We start from the raw sequence: 21829 nt of genomic DNA, 5'->3' as shown, positions 1-21829 counted from the left end.
GGTTGAAGGTCGCTTTCAACTTTGTGTCAAGTTTTTTGGATGGAATAAAATAGACTTTCAACCAAAAAAAAAGTTTGCCTTATAAGGCAAAGTTTAAATTTTATATGCCCCCTCGCAGACTTTTAGTTATGTTTAACTAAAAGTACAACGAGGGGGGCAGACTTTTGCCTTGAGGGGCAGACTTTTTAGTTATGCGGATCCCAAGATAACTTTAACTTTTTCTTAAAGATTGTATCTTTGGATCCCAAGACATACTCCCCTAGTCTGCGCTTGCGAAATTATTTTTTTATTTTATGCTTGAGCGGGGGTTCGAACCTTAATTTCATGTATTCGCTCATCTTTCCAAAGAAAGGCAAAATTTAAAGACTACAAATATGAAGCAAAATTTAAAGACCACAAATTTGAGTGGCAAAATTTAAAGACCACCCCAAACGAAGGGCAATCCGTGCAAAAAAATGTAATTTCTTGGTATACATTAGAAATTATTAGTGGCACGAATTCCAGTCATATTAAATGTGAGCTTCACCATGACTTGACGGTACGGGTGATCATTTGCTGCAAGTCAAAGAAGAAAGGGTGAAGGATAATAAAAATGGAAAGTGAAGCAAAGAAATACATATGGGAAGGAGCAATTCCTCTACAAATTCATCTTCATCAATCCGAAGTCACTACTCTCCCTCCTCCCCAACCTGCTCTCGTAAACTCTTTTCTCAATTCCTTCTTCTTATTATTATTACTTTGGTTTCACGAATGTGCACGGTTTTTTAATTTTTTTCTTAGGTTTTGAATCAATTCTTTGATTCTATAATCGGAATTTATACTACTCCCTCCGTCCCAGTCCCAATTTATGTGGCGCTTTTCGAATTTCAAGTTTCAAACAAGTCTTTCTTTGACTGCAATTCTTTTTTATAAACTGTGCCACATAAATTGGGATAGCGGGAGTATGAGTTTCTGAATATGCGAATGTTAAGATTCTTTGCTCAAGTTTAAAGCAAAATTGATAAGTGAGGATGGTGGTATACCCCAAACCTGGGGGTCGGGGTTCTGGATAAGTGTAGATAGAGGCGGATCTACGATTACTAGAACATGGATGCACCACCTTAAAAAAAAAAAAAGAAGAAGAAGAAGGATTAGTTGGGAGTTGATCTCTATTTAAGTAAATAACTCTAACATTCAACCAATTGCACCATTCAACCTTTTTGGAGCATGGGTGCAAGCAAATAATATTACATCAATTCTAGAAATATGTACAAAAAATATCTAGTTTGGCGGAAAGACCGTGGTTTCACGTAAATCACATTTTCCATGGTAAATACGCCCCTGACTGTGGACCTGACAATTCATTGGGAATGGGTGAGAATGTTTAACTCTGAATTGACCGGCAAAGATTTGTTTTGTGGTCCGGTGCCTCCATCTTGCGTCGGATCAAGGGTTAGTTGGGCTGTTGAACCATTAGAAAAGGGAAATTAATGATGGTTTAGTGATAAACTGCTTGTTCCCACCTCCAAACTATATATTAGGGGTTGGAGTCGCACGGAAAATCAATGTTGATAGTTTGAATGAAGAAAGTATGACACGGAATTAGTTAGTGGATTGTGGCAATGTGGAATATTGTTGATGGGTTTCTAATGTGAGGTTCTGAGATTTGGTTTGCATTAGTGAAACCTAGTTTCTAAGAAGCAAAGCGGATTTAATTTATTTGCTACTCATGATGTACATGTCTAATATGTTTATAAGAAAGGCATACCAAAGGTGAGAAGGCAGTGCTTTATTAAGAACACTTTATCGAGTATCCATACATATTTTATGTCCTTGTGTCATGCTCCATCTAGTGTTATAAAAAAGTTAAAAAGGTTCCAAAGAAATTTCTTACAGGTTTTGTCAAATGGGGGAAGTTTTATTTGGTTTGCTGGGAGATTGTGACATCTCCTAATTGTTGAGGAGGGCTTGTAGTTAAAGATTTAAGGGCCTTCAATGAGGCATTGTTGGGTGAATGGTTATGGAGATTTGTGGCAGAGGAACAAGCTTTTTGGAAAGGGGTAATAGTAGACAAATATGAGGCTATGGAAGGCGGTGGAGAACTAAAGATGTGAATATGCCTCGTGGGTGCGGTTTAGGGAGGAACATTATGGAAGGATGATTAGGATTTAGTGGTAATGTATCATTCAGGGAAGAGACTGGAGGAGAGTTAGTTTTGGGGGGCCAACGTGGTGTGGGACAACACTTTGAAAGAGGATTTCCCGAACATTTTTACAGTATCATTCCAAGAGGAATTCACAATCCAACAAATCCGGAAAATACAGGATGGTGAGATTTTTTGAGACTTGAGGTTCAGGAGAAATTTTCATGATTGGGAGGTGATTGATTTCCCAAGATTGTTAGATTTTCTTCACAAACAAAGTACAACATTTTATAGTCATGATTGAGGTGGGATTTGTGGAATCCTTATCAAAAGAAAAAAGGTGGGATTTGGGGAATAAGTTTTGTCTGTTAAGTCTTTGTCTGAAAAGCTATTGAGTAGGGAGGAGGTTGTCGTTCCTTATAGTTCGATTTGGATTCCGAAGGTTCCGAGGAAGGTGTGTTTTTTCACTTGGTTAGCAGCTACATTGATGTTCTTAACAACCAAGAATCTTAGGAAGTGGAAGGTCATTTGTGTCAGTAGCTGTTTCATGTGCAAGTAAGCAAGTGGAGAAGTTGATCATCTCCTTCTACATTGTCGTTTTGCCTCAAGGTTCGGCATATCACGGTTGATGTCAAGATCTGTCAAAGAGTTAAAGTCCAGCTGGAATTGTGGTAGGAGGAGGAGGCACAGGGCTTGGATTGTTGCTCCGCTAGCACTCATGTAGGTTATTTGAAGAGTAAAACATGAGAGATAATGGTAACAACAAACATGAGAGCTTTTGAAGGAGTAGAGATGAATTTTGGGAATGTGAGGAGTAGCCCGCATATCCCTTATTTCCTTTTGGTGCACCCATGAAGTTCCTTGTTGTACATAAGATTGGGTATATTTCGTAGAAAATTAAAATTTTCTTTAGTTTTCTTCTTTTTTGGTATACTACGTTTATATGGGCGCTTTTGTTTTAGCCCAAACATTTACGAAATTTATTTGCTTTATCAAAAAAAAGAAAAGAGAGGCATTCAGAATGTGTTAGATATAAAACATACGAATTCAGCACTAAGTGTTTTGAGTTATTTGCTTAAAATGCCAATGCCATGCTACATTAAAGTAGGAATGTCTGCTAAAATCCCAAACAAAAATATAGCTGCTTTGGGGAACTGAGTACAGCTAGGTTCGGATAGCATTTGCACTCTTACTTCCAGTAGACCTTACTCAAAATTTCTTTCTGGTCAAAAAAGACCAACCATTGCGTAAGAGAAACCAATGTTTTCCTGTGGTTCCTATCATGATTCAAATCTTATCATCCATGTCAAAGCTAATCCTAGGAGACTGAAATCATCTGTCCTATGCAGCTACTTTACTGCTGTGTCTTGGTTATTACCAGACACATTAATGAATGCATATTAGGTGTATGCAGAAGCTTGAGCATATATAGATATATACACCCCCATATATATAAATCTAAAAGAACTAATTTTTGTTTTATGTTTGATGGTGTTTCATATTGCAGATTTTAGCTCCTCGAATTGGGTACCTGCCTCTTTTAGCACAAAAAATAAAACCTTTCTTCAGTGATTCACTTCCTCCAGGTGTAGATACCATATGGTTTGAGTACAATGGCTTGCCTCTCAAATGGTATGCATACTCTCATGCCAAATTGCCAATCACTGTATCTTAGACATAAGTTTATTTCTCAGTGGTTGAATTGTTGGGTTGTTAAATTATATAACAATTGTTTTACGTTGATCACATGAATGAGTTCACTCGACGTATGTGGTATTTTTTTTCTAGATTTAACGTATGCAATGGCTGATGTTTTTCTTGTTCAAGTATCATATTCTCCAGAAATATGCTACAGTTCTTTTTCAGTGTATCTAGTTCTTGTCATTACAGCTTTCTTGGTCTCATATCAGACAATCCAATTATTATTATTATTATTATTTTTTTTTTTTGTAACAATGTGATGCAATCTTGTAGCACGTTCTCTTTATCTGTCGATATGAAAATATCTGTTGACAGTGGCCAACTAAGTCAATTAGGACACTTATCTGGCACCCACAGCTCAAATGGTATGACAGTTGATGATCATGAATTGACTTATTCATTGTGGAAAATCTTCCTTGAATAATTTGAAAAATCTGAAGAGGATGATATCACGTTGAAGTCTTTTCTTAGCTTTTCTTGTTTTCCTCATTTAAGAGTGTTGGCCGCCCTTAGTTTGTTATGTAATGCAATTAACATTTTCTTTTGATGGATATTTGCATTCTTCTTTCAGGTATGTACCTACTGGGGTACTCTTTGATCTTCTTTGTGCAGAACCTGAACGGCCTTGGAATCTGACGGTATGTCAATGTATTTTGCTTTAAGCTATTAAGCTACGTGGAACTATTAGCTGAAAGTAACACCATCTTTGTTGGATTTGTCTGAGGAAGGGTAATAAAAAGTGGTAACCTGATTTTATAGGAATTAGCAAGCAAATAAGAAATGGAAGTGTAGGCTTGAAATTCATCACAGCATCTTTCTCAAAGCCTCCACTTCTCAACTAAATTGAGGATGCTATTGATACCAACATATGAAGCTTATTTAATGTCTTAATGAACTAAATCAGTAAGCTGCTTTCTTTTACTTCCGCTTCCTGCTTTGAGAAAACAGGGGTTAAAGCTATTTGCTTCGTCAGTTGAAGAAAGCTAAACCTTCTCTCTCTCTCTCTCTCTCTTGCCCTTCCTCATCCTCTCCCATGTTCTTTTTGCAAAAAACTCTAATCGTTAAATAATGCTAAGCTTCGAGAAATGAATGGCTAGGATGGAAATATATTGTATGATTACTGAATGTGAGGTTTCTGGGCATGAATCATCTGTTGTGCAGATGATATTCTCAAAGATTCCGAATCCAATTAGATTAATGGCCCCTTAAATTTTATTGGTAGAGCATATACGCTTATTATCCCTATACAACAATTATTTGTGTTATGGCACTTTAGGATTTGATCAGAGAAGAATAGGAGGAAAGAAAAGAGGTAGTAAAAAGATGGTGCATTTTAAGTTACATTAAATTAAATATCTTCTATTACTTTCCATAATTGTCCCTTTTAGTTGATACATTTGGTTATTTATTTAGTTTGTTTAATTCATTAATATTGTGGAGGTAAGGTTGTGTACTTGTATATTTTACACGCTCTGGAAAGTGTTGTACAACCAGTGTCAGTTGTCCTTGTTAAAAATTGTGCAGAGGTTTGTTTCAAAATATCAGTCTCGTGGAACCAGTGCAGATTTACTTAAGAATATTCACAATAAAAGCGAAGGATTCATATAGATGATACCAAATAGTTGGAGTTAAAACTTAGTTGTTATTACACTTACATTAGGTCCAGTATTTGTCAGGTGTCTTTTAATCTGGTTATAAACCTGGTTATATGTCAGTGTAAGGATAAGTATGAGATCTTGAAATCCTATCTTTAGAAAATCCCTAACTTGCCTTAATTTTGTTTACCAGCATTAGAATAAAATAAGCCGGGGTTCAACAGAATGGATATAAAAAAATTCGTATAGCCAACCCAATTGTGCAGTTGGCCGATCGATTGAGTTGACTCTGTAATACTTGATCAGTTTTGGGGCAGTTAATTATTAGAATTATTATATTCTAGTATTTCCTAATATACTAGCATAAATCAATAAGATCATTACTACACATTCTATTTTTTTGAAACTGGTAACTTAACTACACATTCTATTACAAATTATCTACTGGTTTTCATATGTTTTGACCTTTCTAAAACAAAATCTGACATAAAAGAGGAAACTAACCACCTGTGAAACATTCTGGACAGGTAAACAATCTAAAATCACAATGAATTTGAAGTATATTACATACTATAGCTGAAAGATATTATCTACATATGAAAATTATATCTAGCTTTCTGTTAGATAGTTAATTATAGGATTTCAGTTTAAAAAGTATTACTAATTCTTAGGGGTTACAAATATTCTAATCGAATTTGAAATCCATGATATTTCATTTCATTATTATGATAGATCGTAAAAATAGATTGCAGACTTTACTTCATTACCACCTCCCCCCCACCAAAAAAAAAAAAACAATTTAATAACGAAAACTGGATGTGCTGCTGCTAAATAATTTCATCTATGAAAGAAAGATTATTACATGATTACTTTAATACTAGAAATGAAAATGCTTAAGCGTTTCTGTGACTGTATCAAAGGATAATGTGGACAATATATTATCAATATTGTTATCAATAACATTCTAAGAAAGAATATTGTTATTGAGAATAAAGGTCTAACTACGTAGCTTACTTTGGACTTAACTTTTATGGTTATGTAGCATGTTTTACTTAATGAAACAGGTTATTATGATATCAGGGATGCATCTCAGTTTAATGGCAACACCTTCATGCAATCTCTCTGCAGGTACATTTTAGAGGATATCCTGGAAATATTTTAACACCCTGTGAAGGCGAAGATAGTGTAAAATGGTGCTTTATTAATTCACTTAAAGAGGTTAGGTATAGTTTCTTTTGTTAGCTTCTGCACTTTTAACTTCTTCTTCTTCCTCTTTATTTTTGATAGGTAAAGTAAGTTTTATTAACAGATCTCAGTACCAAATTGGTACTGAGCAAGTAAAGTTGTTTCAGTTATTTTCTTGTAATTACAAGATACATTGTAGCTTGATCACACATTGTAGTCGAAGTTTGATCACACCTTATTCTTTTGTGTCCTACTGGTGCTGGATCATTTGGGTGTTGGACATATCTAGTTGCAAGTGAGATTTGGGTAGGCTATTTCACATACAAATAATTATATTTTTCTATCATGTTGAAGTACTAAATTTTGTATCAAGTTTTTTGTTCTAATAGAATAGTTATTAAGTTTATCTTAAAATGTGCCTTCTGGTAGTTAATATGCAATGCTCCAGAACAGCGGGACTATGGTGGTTGTCAGAGATGTGAATGTAGGAGTGTATGCTTGGGGTTGACAATCAATTCATTTCAATTCTATCCACTGTATTTTAATTTTGAATGCCCCACTAACAAAGGACAATGGTGGTTGTAAGAGCTATGAATCATGGGGTTTGGCTATAGAACTGAGGTTTGATGATGTTGAACTTATGGTGTACATTCTGACACTTCCATTGCTTGATCTGCAGGCAGCATATATAATCAATGGGAACTGCAAAAATGTAATGAATATGTCTCAATTCGATCAATTAGAACTCTGGCACTCCATTATGGATGGTATGCATCTTAATTGCGGGGCTTATAATACTGTGGCTTCTTTGATTTCTCAAGTGACTTATTTTCTTGGATTTATTACCAGCAAGGTAAAGTGCAACTTACTAGTATAACTTGTAACCAAGTAGTTAGGCTTTTGAATATTGTGAGATGAATTAGGTGTTTGAATATTTAACAAGATGATAATGAAACCTCTTTGATTACTCTACAAATGCTTTCCAAATAAGGGTAATCTAAATCTGGTCTTAAGAACTGTGAATTAGGATCTTTTTTGTTGAGTAAATATAAACCTGTCATAACTGGGTATTAATCACCTATCAGAACACAAAAAAAGGAAAAGAAATTGGTTATAGCTCAAGCGGTTTTAAGTGGTAAAAATCATGTGATGTTATGACTTTCAGTTTTCATATAAAAACAACATACCCAGTGAAATCCCACAAATTGGGGTCTGGGGAGGGTAAAGTGTATGTAGCAGTGTTATCAAAAGAGAAAAGTGCAAAAAAGCTCTAAGGTTAGCTGGGGCTTTAAGCGCAAAGCGCAAATAAAGTGTGGGCTTTAGTGAAAAAAAGCGCAATGGTGCAAAATTACAAATATATGTATGTTTAGTCCAATACTTATAATAGTAAGCATGAATAACAAATATATGGATAAAGAAATTGTAAAAACATCACGATAAAGTGAAATATCAATCATCTTGTGTCACCTCTTCAAGAGAGGCTCAATGGCAAGGAAAAGTATGTCTTGGAGCCTTGATGACGACACTGAAGCGCACATAAAGCGAGGCGAAGCGCTCAACATGTTTTGAGCCTCGCTTCAGGGCTTAAAGCGCGCCTTTGACAACACCGGTATGTAGATCTTACCCCGGGAGGTAGAGAGGCTGTTTCCGGTAGACCCTCGACACAAGGACAAGCAATTCAAAGCAGTATAAACAGTCATGGAAAAATACTATAAAGGCATAGCAAAATAGTATGGAAAAGAGGAGCAGTACTACCACAAATTAATACAATAATCGAAGTACAAGAAACAATAGATAGTAGCAGAAATCGAAGGACAAGAAACTACAAGAGTAATACTACGACAACCAGTTTGAACAGATAAGCAGGACTACGCTCAACTACCTACTAACCTTCTACCCTAATCCGTATCCTTCATAACCTCCTATTTAAAGTCATATCCTCGGTAAGCTGGACTTGCGCCATGTCCTGTCTAATCACCTCTCCCCAATACTTTTCCGGCCTGCCTCTACCTCGCCTTGAACCATCCATAGCCAACTACTCACACCTCCACATTGGGGCATCCATGCATCTCCTCTGCACATGTCCGAACCATCTCAGCCTCGCTTCCCGCATCTTATCCTCCACCGAGGCCACTCTCACCTTGTACTGGATATCTTCATTCCTAATCCTATATCTCCTAGTATGCCCACACATCTATCGCAACATCTGCATTTCCACAACTTTCATCTTCTAAACGTGAGACTTCTTGACCGGCCAACACTCCGCTCCATGCAACATGGTCTAACCACCACTCAGTAGAACTTGTCTCTAAGTTTTGGTGGCACCTTCTTGTCACACAACTCATCAATCTCCCAATCATTAACGTAAGTTGTAGATGTCATCTAGTATTACAGAAACAGCCAGCTCCCAGACACTTTCTATTTATAGCCAAAAGTATGCCGTTTCCCTCAGTCAATCTAGTAAAAGGATAAAAAAGGAAGTAGAAAAGGTTCAATGCAGGCTAGAGCTTCGCTGTACTTATGTTTGTCACCTTAGACAAAACTGCATCTTGGATGGAGTTAGGCTCTGCATCCTCACCTTTACTAGCTTTGTAGTTTAAGCATGAATCTACCCTTCAGGGAAATGCATTCAGTAATAAACTTGAGGCTATGATTTTGACAGGTACCTAGTGATGAATAAGATTATGTGTCCAAAATGTCAACTGTGTTAGCATTAGTATCCTTTTAATTCAACATGCCATCAATGATGCAGCTTTTACAAAAGAAAATGAAAAAAGCTGCAAAATTTCTGGTCACTAGATATGTCAAGTGAAGCAGAAACAGCAACACTCCACAATCCAGAATCTGCTGAGACTAATGGTAGAACACTAGAGCTTCTTGGATCTCTGATCGAACTAGGAACATGTTAAACATCTTCTAATAATTTAGCTATAGTGTTCTCCATTCTTGACACTTTATTTAAGGTCTATCATAATCTCTAGTTTCTCGCGTTCAGCATAGTACAAGATGATGCAAATCATAATTGAGAATTACAAGCTAAAGTTCCTCAGAAAGAAAGTACAGAAAATATGATGAGCCCAACTCGAAAGTGGATATCTCAGTTAAGTCTCATTTGTGAATTGTCACTGGACATGCTAGTCATATCTCATATCCATAAGATTTGTGGTATGACCATGCCAAATAGTTTAAAGCATCTTTTGCATCATTAGGTCCGTAGGATTTTTTTTTTCCTCCCTCCTTCAGATTCAATTTCGATAACCTATCGAATTTCACACTTATCCACGTAACCAGCTTAGCTTCACATGTGTATTCTTACACCCATATTTATAACCACTAACCAATCATCTTTACATGCCCATGTTCTTTGCTTTTGGCATGAAGAACAATGAGAGATAACTTCCACATAAAAATAGGAAAAAAGATGATCACTAGAATCATATTTCGAATACCCCATGTCTAACAACCTTAAGTCTAGGGTCTAGTGTTTAGGATTAATTCAACAACAGTCTTGTATGTACCAAACTCTAATTAAATAGTACTAATACTTAATTTACAGAGTCGTAGCTCATCATAATTTACCTACATAAGTAAATGGGCAAGTCTTTGTACACTAACCCAGTTAAGCCAATGGGTATAGTTCTACAAAGTCCCAAATGCATGATCGCATGGTTGATTTCGCAGATGGTCACTCAACTAACAGTTATTATCTCAGCAAATCACTTCCTTTGTTTAACAAAATTGGAATAAAAAAGATACTCCCTCTATCCCAATTTGTGTGACACCCTTTCCTTTTTAGTTTGTCCAAAAAGAATGTCACCTTACTATAATTAGAAACAATTTAACTTCAAAATTCCCCTTTTACCCTTAATGAAATGAATTATAGCCACACAAATCTCTAAGGAATGTCAACTTACTATAATTAGAAACAATTTAACTTCAAAATTCCCCTTTTGAAATGCATTATAGCCACACAAATGTCTAAGGTTTGTTTTAGACCACACATTTTAAAAGTATGTCTTTCAACTTTGTGCCAAGTAAAACGGTGCCACATAAATTGGGACGGAGGGAATAAAATAATCATCTAAGAAATCAACTCCATGATCACATGTATACTCACCCTAATTACGCAAAATTGCAGCAATGTCGCGTAAATGGCTCAGTTAAAACTAGTACTAGAAAATTAAGCCAAAGTACATAAACAGCGCCTATATATATGAACAAAATGCAGTAGCAGAATTGATAGAGCATACATACCATGGAGCGGAAGGGTAGGAGATGGAGAAAGGGCTAGGGTTCTGTAATGAGAGTGAAGAGCTCTAGCAACATGCCTTATTGACGCCATAATTGAAGTCTGTAGTTCAATCTGTGGGAATGGTGGAGCTTTTCTGTCGAGTCTCTCAGTTTTCACATATGACAAAAAATAAAAGTAAAGAAGAACATCAATGCACTGCTATATTTTCCAGGGCAAATGTTGGTGTATTGGGGTTTCTGCTTTTATTGCACAGTGAAGTTTCCATGAGAAAAATTAAATTCTTTTCCGAGCTTGTACCCATCCAGACAGGTTTGCTGTTTTAGAGTTGGGGTCAAACTCTTCTCCATAAATCTAGATTTCCTAATTGATCACATTTGTGGCTCTGCCAAATCTTTTTTCACCTTAGCCTTGGAGTACGTTTTATTTTCTCATATGCAAGTGGTAAATTAGATGCAAGTTCAGACTTTTCATGTTCTTGACCTTCTACAATGATTGTTCCCCAGAATATGCAGAGGTCCTTGAGATAAAATATTTCGAGATGCAACTTAGCAAATCATTTTTCTCCAGAAAGAATCATGATGTCTTTCTAGGGAATTGTGGGTCTCTTTATTAGCTCTTTTCTGGGTGCAAATTTTCTGGAATATACTCATTTAGATCGTTAGTGTGTATGACTTGTTTTATCTGTTTCTATAAAGTATTTATTCTATATGTGGAATGTGAAGAATCCTTCCCTGTGCTCCCCCTTTTTCTTTTTTTGGGATGAAGTTAATATCAGTAGAAGGCATCGAGCACATGCAAAGGTTACAAAAGAGAGAGTATATCTGCTCAATTACAAAAGAGAGGCTATTATAAGTCTAAGGAGCTAACAAACTCCAAAAAATGATCGGTACTATTTACAGGAGAAAGGTTAACGCAGCTAAAGAGAACCAAACATCTAACCTTCAGGGAACTGCTTGAAGTTGAGATACCATCAAAATATCTGCGATTTCTCTGTCCAATACACAAAATGCCAGCAGATACCATAATCTAGATCTTTTTAATCGCTTGATCAACTTTCTGTGAATTCCAGTTCACATAGGCTTCTCTAACAATGAATGGCATAGCCCTCTTCAATCCAAAAATAGTAAGAAACATGCTTCAAAGGTCAGTTGCTACCGCAAAGTGAAGGAATAGGTGGTTGACCCTTTTTGAATTAGGTTGGCTACTTGGCGCATAAAACACCTATTGATTACCTGGAAGTTTCTGTTATCCTTTGCCAACACAAAGTTAACTGCATTCTGATGAATTTCCTTGACAAAAGGATGGTTCAATTCTCCATGTATTACTTGCCGTCATCTTTACCAATGCCATGCACATACAGTGCTAGGGACTATTTCATCTTTCTAGGCGATCTTATCATATCCATGGCTATATCACTCACTGAACTTGTGTTCTTGATGTAACAGGTAATTTAGACTCTTATCTTCGCATTTCGTCTAAGCTTAAACTTGGCATAGATGTGGACGATTTTTCAATAAAATTGAACATTTCCTCTCCTAAATCACCGGAAAGCACTCAAAATGCTGATGGCACAGCATCAGCTAAGCCAGGTGAGTTACACTTATATATAGTCAGTCGAGCTTACAGAATAAGGTAAAACTGTGGATGTTCAATTAGCACTCTCTCTTCCCTGTGTCCCATTCTCTCCCTCTACCCTTTTGAATAAATTAAAGTCAAAAACTTCTCTTTTCGTTTGATTAGATAAATATGGAAAAAAATGCTCTATAGTTTGTGAATTATGAAATTTGGATTTGACGGCTCTAGCTACTAGGAGAGATTAAGTTGATATTCTTACTTTCTTATCTTAGAGGAACTCGCCGTAGCAAGTAATTGAGTGAAGCTATATTCTTGTTTAGTGTCTCCTTGTCCCTTCATGATAAGATTTCAGCTGTCTAAATCGCCTCATATGATATGGTAAGGCTATTCTTCAAATCTTTGTCACCTGTGTTGATTCACGATTATCTTGATTTTCTAATCCCAGTTAAAACCATGGAATTGATAGTTTAAACCTAACTGTTGGGATTGTAACTTGATCATCCTTTCCAGATTTTTCTTATAGATTTGGTGGACTGTTCTCTAGAGATAATTCGTTGTGATTTCGGGTTAAAGTGGTGGACGTTTCTTTGTGTGGCACTTGTGACTTGAGCTCATTGAAGCAACTTGACATGTGCTATTGTAGCATAGGGGATTTACTTTAAGCTATCTTGTGAGAACTGAAAGCATTTGTTTTTCGAGGAATATACTTGCAAGATATTAGCATAGGTTCGAATCTCAATAGGGATAAAAGACACTAGGTGATTTCTTCCATCTGCCTAAGTCTTGATGGCAGAGTTACCTGTTACCCCCGTGGAATAGTCGAGGTGGGTGCAAGCTGACCCGGAAATTGCAAAAACAAAAATAAATCTTCTTCTTCTTCTTCTTCTTCAGTAGTTTATTGGTGGGACCAAAAGGACTGGTCACTGAAATCGGTTGTCAAGTCTCCCTTTGGGAAACTATCTTAAAGATTGAAACCCACCCTTGTCCGTTTAGCAGTGAATATAACACCGTATGTTCATCCCTGAAAAGATCGTTCTACCTTAATGATGCATTCTTGCTGCTTGGATCTTTTTGGGTGTCAACAGAGCGGTCTACTCCCTAAATTCTTACACTAACTACTATTATATAAATTGTCTTCTGTTTTGTGCTGTATTCAGGTAGAATTCCGGTTCGACTGTATGTTAGAACTATCAATGAGGATTTTGATGAATTAGAAGAAGCACCGGTGGTTGGAAGTTGGGACAAAATCTCTTACATAAACAGACCTGTTGAGATCCATGGAGATGGTAAGAGATTGTGCCCCCTATAATTTTTAGTTTCATTTTGTATTTGTGCACACACAGTGACTAACCTCTGGTAACTTCATGAACATCAAAGCCATACTTAGAGGATTGGTGATTATATTCGGCATGTCAGGGTTGACTTTAGTCTACCTTTTCCTATGAGGTAAATGTTGACTGGTGGGAGGCTAGCAGTTTGCTTAGGTAGACTAAGGTAATGTGATTAACCTACATCATTTGGCCCTTCTACCACAATTATAGGCGGAATTTAGACAAGTTTAGGATGAGGATGGATAGTGAGCAACCTTGGAAAAAAGAACTTATGAAGAAAAAGTCCCTTGCTATGAAGATCACCAATGTCATATGGGAAGAAAAAGTCAAGGAGGCTCTTGTGTGAATGTGTAACTAGTGGTGCTAACAAAGTTTGTGTAGATTAGGTAGTTGAGTTGAAGGTAGGTTGTATTTGATAGGGGCAAAGAAGACCCAAAGCAAAGGTGGGCGTCTCTTTATGCGTTTATGCTCTGGAAATTGTTGTGATTATTAATGCCTCATACCCTCTTCTTGATGCCTTTGATTGCAGGCAAATGCTTCACCTTGTATAATGCAGTAACAAAACTTCTGCCCGAGCTTTTCGGGGAAAAACTTCCACCAAAAGATGACGTTTCTAGAGAAGAATTTGAGGCTGGACAGAGATTATCTCCTGAAGAAACAAACAAGAGCAGCATGGAACAAAGTGGGGAGATGTTGAATGAGCACATCGTCTCTTGCTCTGTTTCAGATGGTGCTGAGATCAAGCTCATACGCATTCAGGGAATTGAACCAAAGATGGAGATTCCTTTTGCATGGGTGGTAAACAATTTGATGAACCCTGAATACTTTCTTCATATCTGTGTATATGTCAAAATTCAAGAACCCATTACCATATAGCAAATTGTTTACTGGATTAGTATTTTAGGAGATTTGGGAATTCTTTAGTTCTGATAAGTGTATATATGTCAGTAACTGTAAAGAAGTGCATAGGATATTCGAAACGAGAGTTTTTTCCTCTAGCTCTTGTCAATGCTATTGGCAAGAGAGCCAAACATCTGCATCTCAAACTCCTCATGGTTGCAAAGTCTATTGCCATAATATGGAAAAACAGATTCTAAGATATACTTTGTGCAGAGTATCTCAGAAGATGGAGGAACACCATTGGCATGTATCGAACTAAGATCTTTTTTCTCATATCTTTTAGTTCATAAATGATCTACGCCTGGACTTTTTTCCACATAGTAGCAAAAAATTGCGGTGAACAAGTGATACTATGGTTTGAGTTGTAATGGTCTTGTAACCGCTGAATTGTCTCTGCGGGACACTTTAATGACTATTGAAAAGTAAAATTTCAGCCCAAAGGAAACGTGCTTCTCCAAATGTTCCTACTTTTCTGTCAATTTTCTTTTACAAAATTTATGCATAATTCTATTTTTACAAGATATTCATGACCGGTGGAGTAAATTGGGGCGATATGTTTAATGGTAAATTGATTTCACTTTCTTCCCTAAGGCCTGTTTGGAAAGCCACCTGGTAATTGGAATTGGTGTAATTACTAGGGTAGTAATTACACAGCTCTACCCTAGTAATTACACAGTAGTGTAATTACAACGATCTGTTTGTTTGTCATAACGTAATTACAGTGTAATTACAAGCGTGCTGTTTAGTTGCACAAGTGTAATTACATAGTCAGTTTAATTTAAAAATAAAATTTAATTATAAAAATTTAAAATTAATATTTAAAAAATATTGCCTTTATAAATGATATTAAATTATTTATTTAATAACACATTGTTTCTTGAAAATATATTAATTAATAATCATATATTTGTAACTAATATTGTAACAAAAATAATTGATATATATTTTTCAAACTAATATTTAATTTTAATTAATTATAAAACTTAAAAGATGACTTTTTTTGTGAGAACGTCATGGATTGGATGTTTGATAAAAAAATAATATTAATAAATATAATGTCATAACATTATTCAAATGTTTGACACAAAAAATTCATCAAATGCAAGTGAAAAATAAACAAAATGCAATGTGAAAGCAAATAACTTAAAATTGAAAATATAACCTAAATTCAAAATCTAAAAGAAAAAGTTCAACATAATACTCTTATGTCAAATTTCAACATTACATAAATAAGTTCCAACGTAACTTAAGTAAATAATTCAAAAAAAAGGAAAAATATAAGTCTAACCTTATTCACAATGAAATTTTACTTTAATAAGGCCACTCGTTATATGTTAAGTTTGTTAATGACTCATTCTTTCCAATATTAAGAGGTGTAGTTTCAAATATTAGAATAATAACACGGTTATGCTAAATGAATAAAATAAAAAGTAAAAAAATACGAGCAATTACATGGAACCACAAGAAGTAAAGGTTGGCAATGAGAAGAAAGAAAATGAAAAATAAATAATATAAAAAGAAAAATACATTTTAAAAAATAAAAATAATTCAAAAGTAAAAAATAAAAAAGAAATAAAAATAATAGAAATAAAAAAAATATTAAAAATCAAAAAAATTAAAATAATAGAAATTAAAAATAAAAAGAAATTAAAGTAAAAAAATAAACAAACTAAAAAGTAACCCTGTAATTACATTGGGTGTAATTGACAAGGTGTAATTACACTATTCAATTCTCAAGGGGAGTTGAGAATTGGGTGTAATTACACCCTGTCAATTACACTCAATTCCCACCTAACTGTGTAATTACTTGATCAAATAAACAGGCCAAATTGTGTAATTACACCTAATTATACCCACTTCCAATTACCTGGGTGGCTTTCCAAATAGGCCCCAAATGTTATCCTCACTACTAGAGGTGCCAAATGAAAAGTTTGAGTCGGGTTACAACTTACGAGATTGGATCAACTTCAATCAACCCATTCTTTAAGGATTTGTTGACATGGTCTGCAAGAACTATAGTCTACATATAAGATTGGATTGGTTAACGAATCAACCCATGCTTAGTATCTCCAAAATAACATCAAATTTTGGAAAATAATGAAAAAGATCCCTTATACCCTATTGCTTGATTAATTTGGTGACCGGCCACTGGCTTTTGTTACAACATACAATGGGAAGTTCATACAGGCATTTATCTCTTTTGTCATTTGACTTTATAAAGATTATACAATTGAAAAAAAATACTTCAGTGGGTCAATTGGCTTGCATGTTACTTCAATGTCGAAGTAGCTACAAACTGTAGAAGTGGATAGCAAACAAGAGGCCAAAAAAAAAAAAAATTACAAATGAGATGTCCAGATGAAAGTTACAGAGTTAAAATAATAAACAGCAACTAACGCAAAATGTAGTTCATTCATATTTCACTTTATATTCTATGAATTTAACCTCCTCTTCTTTCTTTTCTTTCCTTTTCTTTTGGCGGCACTATTACTTGGTTTGACGATAAGTACCCTTCTAATTTATTTTTTTTGGTCCTTTGGCGCCCCTAAGACTTGGTTTTGTCGCTATAAGTACCCTTCTAACTTTTTCTTCTAAGGGGCTATTAAGACTTGCTTGTATCACAACATCTACAAGTACCCTTCTGATTATCAAAAAAGTTGGAGGAAAAAGTTGAGAATGAAGAGCTCCCTAATATCTGTTGAATTTTGTTGAAAGGTTAAGGGAATTGCTTTTGGGGGTTGAGTTGTTTTTTTTTTTTTTTTTTTTTTTTTTAAATCCTTTGGGGATTGAATATGTAATGGAGAAAGGGACATGACCTTTTATTAGAACTTGTACGTAGTTTTTATCAGATGCATATGGCTTTTGAAATGGTTGATTTGGGGCATGTCTCCTAGCCATTGTCAATATTCAATAAGGGAAACCCAATATCTTATTAACATGTTCCAAGAGCATGTGGACGTTTAAGCTTTTAATTGCAGAGCTTCGTTAGATGCCCATAAAATCAATCAATAGGGTATTCCTATATATATCTTGACAAAACTCTTCATGTGAATTTGTCCCGAGTTGTCAAGATGTTAGGTATATAAATAACACAAATAGTCTCGCAATCATTTCTTTCCATAATTAGGCCTAGATGCTAAATTAGTCCTCCTACATAGGTTGTGAAATAGATTGTCGCATGCGCTTTACTATTTTAAACAAAAGGAAGACATATGTTAGGTTAGCAATGTACCCACTTTTTATTTGTCCAAAATATCCCTACTTCTTCTTTGATAACTTTAGTAAATAAAGGCTCTTTAAGTAATTTAACAACAATCCTCCTTCTCCAAATACTTTCAGATTTTTTTCTCTCTTCCACTTCAAACATCGGATCAATTATTTTGATGGAAATGGATGATCTTTGAGCTGATACCTTCCAGAATTTTCAATTTTAAAATGTTAAGTGAAATAGTCACTCCTCTTTCTCTGTGATGCACGATTAGAGTGTGTTTGTGCATCACTTTGTGCTTGCATTTCTATTTCTTTTTTATTTCAATATGTTTTTTAATTTTATTGAAAAATTTACAAAAATTCCAAAGCCATATTAAGCAAAAATTTCCAAAGCCATATTATTTCAATATGATACAATATGAAATTTACAAAAATTTCCTCTTTAATTCCAAAGCCATATTAAGCAGGAAAAATAAAATGTTTAGATTATGGGGTGGGGTGGGGTGGAGTGGGGGGGGGGGGGTTCATAAAATGTGGATGATGGTTAACTATTTCTCACATAAGGTATTCCAAACTTCAATTAGAGGAAATAGATGAATATGACCCTCTAATTAAGAAGAAAATAACCTTTCAAATGTCTTTATACATAGAAATAGAGATAAAAAAAGACTCACTGTTGAGATGACAAATGAGTTAGATATTCTCATCTAAATAGAAAGAGCTGAAAAATTCACTATTTTCTCATAATAAGAGAGTTATTATTACTGTCCTTTCGTTATTAATCTAAGTTTTATGTTTTAGTTGAGTGAATTAAATTTTTATGCTGACTGAGTAACTTAATTGACTTCAACGTATTGTTTATAGTATTTTGAAGATTATCAAAATAGATTTAGTACGCTTGCATAAAGTCGGTTTTAATGGCTTGATTATATAAATGTTTCCCATACCGTTAATTAAGTGAATAAAATTAAACTTCTTACTGATTAATTACTGCTTGTTTTAGTAGAACAAACTAAAAGTGCCATACCCTTTCATCTCCTTTTTCAATCCAAACACATAATTTCATCATGCAATTGATAGACCATACTCTATCCATCTCCATAAAGGTGACCAAAGACTCATGTCTCGAGTTTCTATTTATACCATTGAGCCAACGTGATGTTGTTAATTGTTACCATTAAGGGCTGATTGGATGGATACCTTTACCCTTAATTAGAGACCACGAGTTTGAACTTTAGAAAATAGAAAAACCCTTGATAGGGAGCAATTTTCCCTTTCTCGGATCATAAACAATGCGGATATGAATTAGTAAGATCGTAGATTTTGAGGCACCAATGATTATAGAAAAAGATGTTGATAGTTGTCAACTTTATACCATGTGTGCCATCAGATTTATCTTGGTGACCCAAATTGTGTACAGTGGTCATTTTCCTTAATTGATCACAGTATTTGGAGCAAGGTGAAAAGTCATTTCTAACCTCATATCCCTCTGGAAAGATGGGTTTGTCTTTAATTATACTTTCCAAGTCTTCGTCACATAATTGAAACGGATAAAGTTGTGGTTAGTCATACTAGCAAAATTAAGCATTCCTTAAAGGGCAATTCGCAGAATTGCCCTTCGTTTGGGGTGGTCTTTAAATTTTGCCCCTCATATTTGAAATCTTTAAATTTTCTTGCGCCCGCATAAACCCATAGGTTCCGGGTTCGAACCCGCGCGCGATCAAAATTTTAAAAAAAAATCGCAAGGCAAGTTTAAATTTCGCTATACTGACGGCATACACTTGTGAAGGAATTACCAAAGTTATGCGGGACCGGCATACACTTATGCCTTATAGAGGGACTTGGCATAAGTATCGGGTCCGGCATAACTTTGATAATTCATTCAAAAGTTTATGCCGGATCCGGCATAAAAGTTTGCCCATTAAAAGTATGCCCCCAGATAACTTTGTGAAGGAATTACGAAAGTTATGCGGACCGGATATCTTATTCTTTGCATGGAACTTGGCGTAAGTATCTTGGGTCGGCCATAACTTTGATAATTCCTTCCAAAGTTATCTTGGTCCCGGCATAAAAGTTGCCCATTAAAAGTATGCCCCCATAGATAACTTTGTGAAGAGAATTATCAAAGTTATGCGGACCGGCATACTTATGCCAAATCGCCCATAAGGCATGAGTATAAATCGTCCGGCATAAAATGTGTAATTCCTTAACAAGTGTATCTTTGTTTAAGATAGCATAGCGAAATTTAAACGCCTTGCGAATTTTTTTAAAATTTATTTGTAAGCGCGCGTGGTTCGAACACTGGACATATGGGTGTTAGCGAAGACGAAAATTAAACATTTGAATATGAGGGCAAAATTTAAAAATAGCAAAAAAGAAGGGCACTCAAGCAAAAAAATGTTCCTTAAAAGGGAAGATCACGTGGGCCCCTGTGCTAATTGGATTCTTAGAATTCTAATTCTTCCAAATATACAGTGTTTTGTCCCAAATGAAACCTCCTAGAAGTCAAGTTGACCCCAGTAGGTTAATATGTCCTTTTAAGAATTTAGGGCCTGTTTGGAAAGCCACTTGGTAATTGGAATAGGTGTAATTACTAGGGTAGTAATTACACAGTAGTGTAATTACAACGACATATTTGTTTGTCATAATGTAATTACAGTGTAGCTACAAGCATGCTGTTTGGTTGCACAAGTGTAATTATATAGTTAGTTTAATTTTAAAATAAAATTTAATTATAAAAAATTTAAAATTAATATTTAAAAAATATTTGCCTTTATAAATGATATTAAATTAGTTATTTAATAACACATTGTTTCTGAAAATATATTAATTAATAATCATATATTTGTAACTAATATTGTAAAAAAATAATTGATATATATATTTTTCAAATTAATAATATTTAATTTAATTAATTATAAAACTTAAAAGAAGACTTTTTTTTGTGAGAACGTCACGGATTGAATGTTTGACAAAAAAATTATATTTATAAATAAAATGTCATAACATTATTCAAATGTTTGACAAAAAAAATTCATCAAATGTAAGTGAAAAATAAACAACATGCAATGTGAAAGCAAATAACTTAAAATTAAAAATACAACCTAAATTCAAAATCCAAAAGAAAAAGTTTAACATAATACTCTTATGTCAAATTCCAACATTACATAAGTAAATTTCAACGTAACTTAAGTAAATAATTCAAAGAAAGGGAAAATATAAGTCTATAACCTCATTCACAACGAAATTCTACCTTAATAACGTCACTCGTTATATGCCAAGTTTGTTAATTACTCATTCTTTCCAATATTAAGAAGTTTAGTTTCAAAAATTAGAATAATAACACGGTTATGCTAAATGAATAAAATCAAAAAATTAAAAAAAATACGAACAATTACATGGAACCACAAGAAGTAAAGGTTGGGAATGAGAAGAAAGGAAATGAAAAATAAATAATATAAAAAGAAAAATACATTTTAAAAAATAAAAATAATTAAAAAGTAAAAATAAAAAAGAAATTAAAATAATAGAAATAAAAAATAATTTAAAAATCAAAAGAAATTAAAATAAACAAAAAAGAAACAAACTAAAAAGTAACCCTGTAATTACAGGGTGTAATTACACTCAATTCTCAACCCCCCTTGAGAATTGGAGAGTGTAATTACACCCAATCTAACGCAACTAACTGTAATTAACTGCGAATGACAAAGCGCTAAATCATTGTGTACATTGCAATTCCAATTACCTGGATGGTTTTCCAAACAGGGCCTTAATTAGTACTCATTATATTAAATAGTAACTCATCACTACCCTCTAATTCTTTACGAAAGTACGAGGTCTGAAATAAAACTGTGCGATGCATTAACACTAGGTGTCCATTTCTGTATACCATAAATACACTTTACTCCCAGTTGTTGCGAATTTTTGCGGTATAATTATGAGATGGCCAGCTTGTGAA

The 21829-nt window shown here is 34.6% G+C and overlaps 1 protein-coding gene across 1 annotated transcript; it reads left to right on the top strand.

Annotated features, from left to right (window-relative positions):
• Nucleotides 1-467: 467 nt before the first annotated feature.
• On the top strand, nucleotides 468-14860 carry LOC132050132 (autophagy protein 5). The gene is made up of 8 exons (XM_059441196.1): nucleotides 468-697; nucleotides 3630-3754; nucleotides 4395-4461; nucleotides 6547-6636; nucleotides 7283-7370; nucleotides 12301-12444; nucleotides 13588-13716; nucleotides 14291-14860. Exons 1-8 carry the CDS (start codon nucleotides 593-595, stop codon nucleotides 14635-14637), a joined length of 1095 nt encoding a protein of 364 aa, XP_059297179.1. The 5' UTR covers nucleotides 468-592; the 3' UTR covers nucleotides 14638-14860.
• The last annotated feature ends 6969 nt before the right edge of the window (nucleotides 14861-21829 follow it).

This window comes from Lycium ferocissimum, chromosome 3 (genome assembly GCF_029784015.1).
Source record: "Lycium ferocissimum isolate CSIRO_LF1 chromosome 3, AGI_CSIRO_Lferr_CH_V1, whole genome shotgun sequence".
NCBI classification, from domain to species: Eukaryota; Viridiplantae; Streptophyta; class Magnoliopsida; order Solanales; family Solanaceae; genus Lycium; species Lycium ferocissimum.
The sequence above is the reverse complement of the archived record's forward strand: the minus strand, read 5'-3'. Positions and strand labels throughout refer to the sequence as shown.